Source organism: Orcinus orca, chromosome X, assembly GCF_937001465.1.
Source record: "Orcinus orca chromosome X, mOrcOrc1.1, whole genome shotgun sequence".
Classification (NCBI taxonomy): domain Eukaryota; kingdom Metazoa; phylum Chordata; class Mammalia; order Artiodactyla; family Delphinidae; genus Orcinus; species Orcinus orca.
In genome coordinates, this window is record NC_064580.1 from 96,332,912 (window position 1) to 96,345,491 (window position 12,580).

Here is a 12,580-nt window from a genome sequence, read left to right on the forward strand (position 1 = left end):
GTTTTCATTATCATTCAGTTCAAATATTTCCTAATTTCCCTTATAATTTCTTCTTTGACCATGGTTTATTTAGAGGTATACTGCATAATTTCCTAATATTTAAGAATTTTCCAGATAGCTTTTTGTTATTGATTTCTAATTTAATTCCATTTTGATCACAGAACATACTCTGTATTATTTCAGTTGTTTTGAATGTATTGAGGTTTGTGTTATGGCCCAGAATGTGGTCTTAGCGAATGTAGTATGTGAATTTGAAAAGAAGATATTATTCTGGTAGTGTTAGGTCCAGTGTTTTATAAATATCAGTTAGTTACATTTGGTTGGTAGTGTTGGTCAGATTTTCTATCTTCTCACTGACTTTTCTACTTATTCTATCAGTTACTGAGTTAAGAGTGTTTAAATAGCCAATTCTAATTGTGGTTTTGTCTATGTATCCATTCAGTTATATGTTTTGTTTTTCCTTATGTGTTTTGAGGCTCTGTTAGGAGCATACACTTTTAGGATTGCTGCTTTTTTGATGAACTGACCACTTCATCATCATGAAATGTGCCCCCTGTCCCAAAGTCAAATTTGTCTCACAATAACATAGTCACTCCAGCTTTCTCATGATTAGTGCTTACATGATATATCTTTTTCCATCTTTTTATTTTTAAACTATCTGTGTCTTTATTCTTAAAGTAGGTTTCTTACAGACAGTAGTACGTAGTTGGGTCTTGCATTTTCATGCAGTCTTTTCTTTTAATTGGACTATTTAGACTACTTATATTTAATGTAACTTTCATATTGCTGTGTTCTTTATATTTGATATTTGCTTTCTGTTTCCCATCTGTTCTCTGCTCCTTTTTCTGTCTTCTTTTGGATTAAATGAGTATAGTTTAGTATTCATTTTTATCGCCATTATTAACGTATTAGTTATACCTTTTTTTGGTGGTTATTCCAGGTTGCAAATGATGCATCTTTAACTTATTGTAATCTACTTTCAAGTAACATTACATCACTATACATATAACGTAAGGACTTTAGCAGCATACTTCTATTTCACTCCTTCCATGCCTTGGGGCTATTGTCATACCTTTTATATCTACATACATTATAAATTCCGTGACAGATTATTAATTTTGCTTTAAACAATCACTTAACTTTTTAAAAAATTTAAAAATGAGGAAAAAGTCTTTCATATCCATTCCACACTTACCGCACTTATCTGGAACTCTTCATTACTTTCAGAGATTTGAGTTTCCGTCTGGTATCATTTTCCTTCAGCCTGAAGAAATTCTTTTAATATTTCTTGTAGGTCACATCTGCTGGTGACAGTTTTTTGTCTGAAAAAATATATTTCACCTTCATTTATTTTTGCTTTCATTTTTTTAAAGATTTTCATTGGAGATAAGATTTGAGGTTGACAGTACTTTTTTTTTTCTTTAGCACTTTAAAGATGTCATTCCATTGTCTTCTCACTTGTACTGTTTCTGATGAGATGTGTATGACTTTTTATCTTTGTTCTTCCATATGTACTGTTTCTTTTTTTCCCCCTCTAGCTTCTTTTCAATGATCCCTCTATCACTGGTTTTCAGCTATTTGATTATAATAGTCTTAGAGTAGGTTCCTTTGGGTTTATCCCACTTAGGGTTCATTGAGCTTCTTGGATCTATATGTTTATAGTTTCCATAATAATTGGAAATTTTTAGCCATTATTTCTTCAACTATTTTTCTGCCTATTCCTCCTTCTCCTTTCCTTCTGGGACTCCAATTACATACATGTGAGTCTGCTTGATATTGTCCCACAGTTCACTGAGGCTTTCTCTCTTTTTTCTTCAGTTTTTTGCATTCTCTGTTTTAGATCAGACACTTTTATTGTTGTCTTCAAATGCATTGATCTTTTCTTCTGCAGTCTAATCTATTAATCTCATCCGGTGAATCTGTCACTTCATATAGTAATACTTTTCAGCTCCAGAAGTTCTGTTTGGTTCTTTGTATGTCTTCAATTTTCCTCATTATATTCATGTTTTTCTTTCAATTGTTCACCATAGTGTCATAGCTGCTTTAAAGTCCTTGTCTGCTAATTCTGTAACTGTTATTTCTGGTTCAGTTTCTACTGACTGACTTCTTCTTGGTTATAGGTCACATGCTTCTTGGAATGTCTAGTAATTTTTTGGGATATCAGCTATTATAATCATTACATTCTTGAGTGTTTTGATCTTACTGTCTTCCTTCAAAGAGTACTGAAGTTTGTTTTGTTGTGCATCTAAATTTTTTGTGGATAATTATTTTTCAAGGCTTGCAAGGTTTTAAGTTTTGTTAGTTTGGGTTCAAAGTATGCTTTATTCTAGGGCTACGTTAGCTCAACTACTAAGGAATGACCCTTCTGGAGTCTCTACTGAACGCTCTGGGTGTTCAACAAGGTCTCTCAACTCTTGCTGTGGGAACTGAAATATCTCTCAGTCCTATATGAGATCTGGCAAATTTTCAGCTTATAGCTCCTGAGCAATAGTTTTTTGCCCAGCCCCATGGTGTTTCTCTCAACACATTCACAGATTCATAATTCAGCCGAAGATAAAGGGGACATTTATGCAGATTTCTGGAGCTATTTCTCTGACTAGCTCCCCCTGCCCCTTCCAGTACTCTGCTCTACAAATTCCTGCCATCTAGGTAGGCCTCCCTGAGTTCCTATCTCTGTCTCATCAATTCAACAAGACTGCAGGCTCTGCTTGGGTTCCCTCTCACAACGCTATGGGCCAGAAACTGCCTACAGACAGAAAGCCAGGGTGACTGTAGGGCTCCTTTTGTTTGTTCCCTTTTTCTCAGGGATCACAGTCCTGTGCTACTTGTTGCCCAATGTCTGAAAACATTGTTTCATATATTTTGTCCAGTTTCAAGTTGTTTATGGGGTATGTGAGGCAGAAAGGAACAAGTCTTATACCAATTACTCCTTCATGGACCAAAGTGGAAGTCTCAAAGCCTTTCAACACTGAGTCACTTTAAGGGTCAAACTCTGTGGTAGGTTTCACATACTAAATGTGGAAAAAGCCTACCACAAATAGTAGACGACTACAGTAAGCAGGAAAATGGTTCAGGAAGCAGAAAGCAAAAGGGACAGATCTCTTCAGCTTTGACAGCTGGTGCACTTTTAGAAGAATATGAAGTGACTCAACCAATTTCAGGGGCAACGCACTGCTCAGAACCAAAAGGCCAGAGATGTCACTCTTAAAAATATCAAATCAAGAACTCTAAAATCCAAAGTAATGAAATAAAAAAAAGTCAAAGCAGTCAAGTATAAACTGAACTTGACAAAAGTGTCAGTTACCAGTCACACTGATATTTCCTTCTTTAAGCCCATGCCAAAAATAGCTCACTCCTCTTATTCTCCCCCGGTACAAGTTCAAACAAACAAACAAATAAATAAATAAATGCAATCTGAACAACTTTATTTACAACACTTAAAAAAATCTTGAGGGATTCTTGGGGGCGGGGCTGCGCCGGCCGCTTCCCAGCCAGGCTGAAAGGGCTCGGGTAGCCGGCCTTGTCGGCCCTTAAAGAACCCCCTGGATGGCCTGGCCTCAACTGCCCTCGCCGAGCCACGCAAAGGGTGCTGCTTCTGGTTCTCGTCGGCCTCCCAGGTTGGCTTTCCTGCTTTTCCCGAAGGTGGGCCCTTAGGTTTACCGCCAGGAGCCTGCGGCCGCCGGGAAACCCAAACCCGAGTGTCCGGAGAGTAACCGGAAGTGCCGTCCCAGGCGGAGGGGCGGCGCCGTCTGCTGCCGTGGAGAGGGAAGAATTGAGTGTTGTGAATAGTTATGGACTAGAGACCTTTTGGAGCCAAAAGGAAGATAGTCTTGAGTCTTTGTTGTTATGGGTTGGAAATACCAAGTAAAGAATTAGTATATATGATGCTGGAAACTTGCAGAGAGGAGCTGCTCATGACTGAAAGGCCTAAAACAGATGTATCTTTCAAGTTCTCATCGAGAAAATGACTGTGAAGAAAATGATGGGTCAGGAAGACCAGTGGAAAACTCCCTAGGAGAGAGCCATAGAAAATGTACACTTCAGAAGAGAGGTATAATCAGAGAACTCAAAAAAGGAAAATATATCATGTATACCCTCAGAAGGGTAAAAAGATTTTTATTCATGTGCATGAGATTACTCAAATAGATGATCATATATACCAGTGCCTTGAATGTGAGCAAAACTTCTGTGAAAACTTAGCTCTTATTATGTGTGAGAGAACCCATACAGGGGAGAAACCTTATAGATGTGATATGTGTGAGAAAACCTTCATCCAAAGCTCAGATCTTATTTCACACCAGAGGATCCACAATTATGAGAAACCTTATAAATGTAGCAAATGTGAGAAGAGCTTCTGGCACCACTTAGCCCTTTCAGGACACCAGAGAACACATGCAGGTAAAAAATTCTATACATGTGACATTTGTGGCAAGAATTTTGGTCAGAGCTCTGATCTGCTTGTCCACCAGCGAAGCCATACAGGCGAGAAACCGTATCTATGTAGTGAGTGTGACAAATGCTTCAGCCGAAGTACAAACCTCATAAGACACCGAAGAACTCACACAGGTGAGAAACCATTTAAGTGTCTGGAGTGTGAAAAAGCTTTTAGTGGGAAATCAGATCTTATTAGCCACCAGAGAACTCATACTGGTGAAAGGCCCTACAAATGTAATAAGTGTGAGAAAAGTTACCGACACCGTTCAGCCTTCATTGTTCATAAAAGAGTTCATACTGGGGAGAAGCCCTATAAGTGTGGTGCCTGTGAGAAATGCTTTGGCCAGAAATCAGACCTTATTGTACACCAGAGAGTCCACACAGGTGAGAAGCCGTATAAATGTTTAGAATGTATGCGAAGTTTTACTCGGAGCGCCAACCTAATCAGGCACCAGGCAACTCACACTCACACTTTTAAATGCCTGGAATATGAGAAAAGTTTCAACTGTAGTTCAGACCTTATTGTGCATCAAAGAATTCACATGGAAGAGAAACCACATCAGTGGTCTGCATGTGAGAGTGGCTTCCTCCTGGGCATGGACTTTGTTGCCCAACAGAAAATGAGAACTCAGACAGAGGAGCTGCATTATAAATACGGTGTCTGTGATAAAAGCTTTCACCAGAGCTCAGCACTTCTTCAACATCAGACAATCCACATTGGTGAAAAACCATATATCTGTGATGTGGGTGAAAAAGGTCTTGAGCTCAGCCCTCCCCATGCATCAGAAGCCTCACAAATGTCTTGACCAGACAAGAAGTTATAATGCCATAAAAAATGTATTTGCAATGTAAGAGAACTCCTTAAGATGAAGAACTCTAAGCAAATCTCAGACTTTCCTCAGAGCTCAGATTTCACTGGGGACCAGAGAATCTGCAATTGTAGGAAGTTGAGAAATGATTTGCCTAGAGAGCTGTCCTTACAGAAGCTTATCAACCACTCCAATGAGAAACCTTACAAATGCTCTGAGTTTGGGAAAACCTTTAGTCCAAGCTTGTATCTGATCACCCACAAGAGGATTCTTACAGGTGGGAAACCTTACAAATTTGGTGAATGTGAGAAAGCTTTCTAGCAATGGTCACCTCTTCTCATTCCAAGAGAATTCACATTGGTGGACAGCATTTTTAATACCCTGTGTCAACAGTGCTTCAGAGAGTGTGCACGTTTCATTGGACGTCAGAACGCCCCACTGGGAAGAGACCCCCACAAGTGTGAAGAAAGCTTCTAACAGAACTATGACTTTCTTACCTATCAGAGAAGCCATACAGGTGAAAATTTCTATATTTGCCTTGAAGGTGGCAAAAGCATTAGGTGGAGAGCCTTCTTGGGTTTGCACGCCCCCCCCCCCAAAAAAAAAAACAATCTGAGGAAAGACCTTATGAATTCTCTGAGTGAGAAAAGCGTCTGTCAGTGATCAGTTTTTGTGGTATACTGGGGAACTCACATAAGTGAAAAACCCTATAAATAACCTTGAGTCTAAAAAAAAGCCTTGCAGGAAATCCCTACCTTATTGCGCCCCAAAGAACCTACTCTGCAGATAATTTTGTTCTAGTAAGAGATCTAACTGTGGACTGTGTACATTTAATAGGTATGAGAAGAACTGTTCTCATAGTTAGTTGACTCATACAGTAGAGATGACTTTTAATGAGTCAATATGTAAACTGTTTTTTTTTAGATACCCAGAAACAACTTCTGGAAGGAGCTAGGGCAGGTCAGAGTAGGCCTGATGGGAAACTCAGGTAAAGATGCTTTTCTTTTATCTGAACCACTTAATGATTGCTTTACTTTCAGTTTTTAAAATTTGGAACTCCAATAAAGGAAAGGACTGTAACCTTGAAAAAAAAAAAAAAATCTTGAGGAAGTCATTAATAATTATGAATGATGTCTGATGTATGTATGTTTTGTTATTACTATTTTTAAAGGGCTGTTTTTTCAGCTATGACGACTGAAACAATCTTAGGGCTCAGCTATTTACCTCACTACTCTGCTAGATAACACTGCATTTATCATAGTCTTAATAGAATAAACCTTGCAATCACAATGCCACATCTATAGAAGGGCAGTCACCTAAGGACAGGAACTCCACATTAAGGAAATCAGATACGCAAAAATCTTTTACGATGGAACAAACAGGAAAAAATTCTGTGACATGTGCCATTAAATTATCATATCAAAATTATTTTTAAAAATTTCCCACCAACTCATCAGGCAACACCATGAAAGCTCAATGTTCAGAAAGTAAATTGAACCAGCTTCTAATGTGGGAGGCACAGAACAACATAAGTTTCCAAAGAAAATTAGGATAGCAGAAAATAAGCCAGAGCAGAACCTACGAGAAAAAAGCAGAATCCATGAATGACACTGACTGAGAAACCGAGGAAATAAGGTAGTGAAGTCAGAAGGATAATTGCTTACCTTCTCGCCTTGCACTTCTCTTTAGGCAGTCCTATATAACTGCTTACTTCAAAGCCTATAACTTTGTAAACAAATGAAACAGAAGCTAAACAAAGGGACCAAACTCCCTGGGAAGATAAGAAAGAACACAGCAGCCCTACCAACAAGCACCAGCACAACAACTTCCTCTGTATATTTAAAGGCTCTGATTTAAAAAGCCTCCAGCTGAACTGCTAGGTACACAGCAGACTACAAATTAGCCAAAGGTGGTGTATAGGGTCTGGAAATGATGGTGACCTACTCGGCTTCATCACGTTAATACAACAAGAAAGCAAGATTTGCCACCTGAGCTATTGAACATGCTCATCCCTGAAAGCTAATTTTTTCCCTAGAGTTTACCTAGCCCTCTTCTTTAAAACCAACAAGAACATTCCCCAAACCTTTGCGTTTTAGATAAATCCCACAGATAAAAAATACTTTATTTTAAACTAGAGTGCTCTACTTCCAGATCTGAAATGCACACATGGAACTTCATATTCAGTCCAGGGTTTCTATATAGCTATAGAACCAAAGACCAGGGGAAATGTAATTTCGCATTGGGCCTACCTCTCCCACATTTTTCTTGGCATTAAACACTAAACAAATTTCCAGTTAAAGATGCAGATGTCTGGACTCTACTGGTCTCAGTTGACTACTACTAGACTGATGAAAAAAAATCTTTTTATTAGAGTCTTTCAGTGACCAGCTTCATGCTTTCAAACTTGCCCAGCGTCTTTCCTCATTTGGACAATGTAAACATACCACAAATGCACCTCTTCTTCGAGGAAATGAAACTGAGCAATGACAAAATTATTGTAATTAGCTATAGAGAACAGGTAATCAGTTAAATCCAAATTGTTTTCCATAGGAACATATTTTGTAATATAAGACAGAAAAATTGGCAAATGATTATTTTAGTTATAATAAAATATTGGTAGTTCTCATATGGACTACAAAATTACATAATATACATAAGTATAATATATATGTAATAGACAACATATTATAATGTATTTTATATGTAGTATGTATAGAACATATTATTTATTTATTTTACATATATATATGTAAAATATATGTAAGCCCAGTGCATGATTCACTAAAAGGTAGCTCTCTTTTCACCCCAAATCTGTCCGGGAAGATCAGTTTGAATTAGAGTAGTCACAGGGAATTCTACTCAGTGCTCTGTGGTGACCTAAATGGGAAGGAAATCCAAAAAAGAGGGGATATATGTATACGTACAGCTGATTCACTTTGCTGTACAGTGGAAACTAACACAACACTGTAAAGCAACTATACTCCAATAAAAATTAAAACAAAACAAACAAAAAGAAAATGTGGTATAGAGGAAAGTGGGCAAGATGGCAGAGTAAAAAGACCCTGAGCTCACCTCCTCTCACAAGCACACCAAAATCAAAAAAAAAAAAAAAAAAAAGAAGAGAAGTCTGAATTATAGAGTTTAAAATAAAACAAGTGTAGTTTTATTACTCGCGGGTACACTCCCACTTACCTGCCCATCCCCTTCCTTCTCTACTAAAGTAGCGCTTTAATAAATAAGGTAAATAATTTAATAGATGAGAATAACTGGCAATGAATACACTAACCATTTGTATATAAACAGAAGTTCTTTTATACCTAGGACAAAGCCAACCTCCTTTCCATCCAGCCCACATGACTGAGCATCAATTCCAAATATGGAAAAAGAAAACATGATTGGAAAACAAATCAATAAGGTTTCTATTGTTGAAAATATAGTAACTTTAAAAAATAATTTCAAAGCATGAAAGGAAAACTGACCAATTACCTGAGAATAAGACAAAAATCTTCATTTTAAAATTACAACTGTATAAAAGAACAAGACAGACAGAAAGGAGCATTTTGCAAATGATCATGACAATATATGTATGTTTGTGCATATATACTACTAAAAATACATAGCTAACTTTTATTGAATATTTCCTATGTGCCAGGCCTTTTTCAAGTGCTTAAATGTAATAACTCTTTTTTTTTTTACATCTTTATTAGAGTATAATTGCTTTACAATGGTGTGTTAGTTTCTGCTTTATAACAAAGTGAAACAGTTATACATATACATACATGTTCCCATATCTCTTCCCTCTTGCGTCTCCCTCCCTCCCACCCTCCCTATCCCACCCCTCTAGGTGGTCACAAAGCACCGAGCTGATCTCCCTGTGCTATGCGGCTGCTTCCCACTAGCTATCTACCTTACATTTGGTAGTGTATATATGTCCATGCCTCTCTCTTGCTTTGTCCCAGCTTACCCTTCCCCCTCCCCATATCCTCAAGTCCATTCTCTAGTAGGTCTGTGTCTTTATTCCTGTCTTACCCCTAGGTTCTTCATGACATTTTTTCTTAAATTCCATATATATATGTTAGCATACGGTATTTGTCTTTCTCTTTCTGACTTACTTCACTCTGTATGACAGACTCTAGGTCTATCCACCTCATTACAAATAGCTCAATTTCGTTTCTTTTTATGGCTGAGTAATATTCCATTGTATATATGTGCCACATCTTCTTTATCCATTCATCCGATGATGGACACTTAGGTTGTTTCCATCTCCGGGCTATTGTAAATAGAGCTTCAATGAACATTTTGGTACATGACTCTTTTTGAATTATGGTTTTCTCAGGGTATATGCCCAGTAGTGGGATTGCTGGGTCATATGGTAGTTCTATTTGTGTACTAACTCTTTAAATTCCTACCACAACCCTATGAGGTAGATATTATTATTATCCCCATTTTACTGATAGGGAAACTGAGGATCAGAGAGGACAATTAACCTGTCAGTGGTCACACAGCTATTAAGTGGTAGGACCAAGATCTGGACCCAGGCATTGTGGCTCCAGGGCCAAGTCTCTTTACTACATACTATGAATGTATGTGTGTTGTTTGATATAAACCACCTAAAAATTAGTATTCCAATGTGGAACTGAATTATCTGCTTTAAGGAAGAATACTTGGAAATTACAGCAAGCATAAATAAAACTGTTGACACTATGTATATCATAAAAATTAAAATAAACAGAAGATCAAAAACATAAAACTTCACTAGAAAGAATAAATGCTCTAAAGATAAAAATTATGTCATAATACTATAAATGGACTGGGTATTAATAAAAAGCATCCCACTGAAAGAAAGACTCAAAACACTTACATAATATTTTATTCACTATAAATGTAATATATGTTCACTGTAAAAAATTTTAAGAAAATACAGAAAAGTAGAACGAAGAAAATAAAAACCACACAATCTCACAACACAAAGAAAATGAAAACTTACAATGTTTCCTGACAGCCTTTTTCTATGAAAATATTTTCACATAGTTAAGATTATACTGCATGGTTTTGTCTAGTTTGTTTTTCAACTAAATTGCATAAACATTTTCCTACATGGTTAAGATTCTTCAAAAATATTTTAATGGTTCTATGATATTCCATCATATGGGTGTACCATAATTTAAGTAATCCTTTCTTTCTTATTAAAACTATGGGGAACATCTCTGTGCATTAAAGTTTATCCAGATCTAAGATTTATTTTCTAAGGATAGATTTTTCAGAAACATAATTACCAGTTCAAAGTGTATGAACATTTTTTGAGCTCTTGATGCATTTTACCAAATTGCCTTCCAGAAAGACAGTGCCACTAAAAAACTAAAAAAAACAAAAACAAAACAAAAAACAAAAAAGACTGACTTCACTGAGTTAAAACTTCAAGAATATTTATTTACAACCAGTATTTCTGAATCATTTTAATTGGTGGCAGCTGCTTTAAATGTTCTCATTGTTAAACCGGTAAAACACCACAATGGAAACAGGCTGTCTTAATTTAAGGTCAAACAGCAGTTATAGTTTAAAAATTAAACTCAAGTATATTTGCCTCATGGTAAGAATAGCTTCTTTCCAGCTTGCAGACTCCCTGTTCTTCAAAACTTTTAAAGCACTTATGTCAAAAAGAACTTACACAGTCTTACGCCATAAAACTAGAAGCATCTGAGGAGGCTGCTTTTTTATACTATGTCTTGTTACACGTAGCATAGTTGAATCAATACTTTAAAATCCATTTATTTTCAATGTTCTTCATGTAACACATTATAAAGACATTACACTTAAAGAATAAAAGATAAACACAACTCTAAAGGTGTCTGTTGCAAGATTTTGTTTCTCCTCTTCAGTCTATCTTAAGTGCTTGGCTGTATCCTTACAATCCAATTCTGTCAGGGTTCCTCAAAACCATACAAGAAAGCAAGGTTTTAGTCCGAAGAATGGAAAGGAAGGTAGGAACAGTTAAGGGCTGTCAGAGACAGTGTTCCTTTTCTGAGGCCATCTTCCCAATAACTAGCTTTTTTATAAAGTCTACCAGGGGCCACTGATAGCTATTGCAATTTAGTTACCTCATGGTTTGAGCAAAAATTTTAAAGTGCTTCATTTTTCTTCACAGCACATACTACTACCTATTTGTTTACTGTCTACCCACCAGATTGTAAGCTCCAAGAGCTTACATGCCTTTTGCATCGCTGTATTCCTAGCCCCTGGCACACAGTAAGGGCTAAATATATGTTTGTTGAATGAATAAAATAATTTAATCTAAAAGACTGAGAATCACACCAAAAGAGTTTTGTTGTGGGTCTAAACCCAATACTGTTTTTGAATGTGCAGCGGACGTCTAACTGTGGCACACAGAATTTATATCAAAAGCATAAACAGGGCTTCCCTGGTGGCACAGTGGTTGAGAGTCCGCCTGCCGATGCAGGGGACCCGGGTTCGTGCCCAGGTCCGGGAAGATCCCACATGCCTCGGAGTGGCTGGGCCCGTGAGCCATGGCCGCTGAGCCTGCGCGTCTGGAGCCTGTGCTCCACAACGGGCGAGGCCACAACAGTGAGAGGCCTGCGTACCGGGGGGGGGGGGGGGGGGGGGAAGCATAAACAGCTTTCTCAGGCCCCTAGGAAGAGTGTAAAATTTTCACACTTTAGAGATATCTTTTAGGGAGATAAATGTCTCAGGGATAAAATCAGGGGGAAACCTAAGAGATGTTTTGTTCTTAGAATTCTAGTGATTGGGTCAATCATGTATCAGAACCTCAGAGTTCAAATCAATGTGGTACAGTAGGATAAAAGAGCTGGGATAGGGTGGGAAGGGAAGGGAAATAGGCACGGGGCGTCTGAAGACATAGGCCCAAGGCTCAACTCCACCATCCAAGTCAGAAGACCAAGAAAGAGTCATTCAATTCCCTTCATCTTCAGACATGGATATGCAAGATGGGGGCAAGTGCACTGTCTGCTTGATAGGCTGCTATGCTACAAGGATCCAAGGACACTAGCCAGTTCAGAGGTTCTGGAAACTGCCAAGTATTATAATGCCATATCAGTAAAGGTATAATTATTAATGTTATCATCATTTTTGCCCAATGAAACCTCTAATAAGTAGCCCCTCAATAACTGTTAATTTCCTTCCTGGGATACCTGGGAGAAGTAGAGATACTTGAGTATTATAATTTAGTATTATAATTTCTTATAATAAGTATTATAATTTCACAGGTGGTTCTGAATGGATTCCATGTGTGGGGAAATGTAAGATTCTGGTGCTGATAGGTGCACCATGAGACTGTGCCTTGCCCAGTCAAATGGGTCAGG

The 12,580-nt window shown here is 37.7% G+C and overlaps 2 protein-coding genes across 6 annotated transcripts in view; one reads left to right on the forward strand and one right to left on the reverse strand.

The window, feature by feature from the left end:
• The window catches only part of AMMECR1 (AMMECR nuclear protein 1), a 109,157-nt gene that overhangs the window by 64,648 nt on the left and 31,929 nt on the right, over positions 1–12,580 (reverse strand). The gene's annotated exons all lie outside the window — the stretch shown is intronic.
• LOC101271139 (zinc finger protein 322) lies at positions 3,459–5,835 on the forward strand. The gene has a single exon (XM_004281536.4). The coding sequence runs from the start codon at positions 4,032–4,034 to the stop codon at positions 5,238–5,240; it is 1,209 nt and encodes a 402-aa protein (XP_004281584.1). The 5' UTR covers positions 3,459–4,031; the 3' UTR covers positions 5,241–5,835.

Coding starts and splice junctions, on each gene's coding strand:
- LOC101271139 (XM_004281536.4), top strand. CDS start 4,032: ATGTACACTTCAGAAGAGAGGTATAATCAGAGAACTCAAAAAAGGAAA.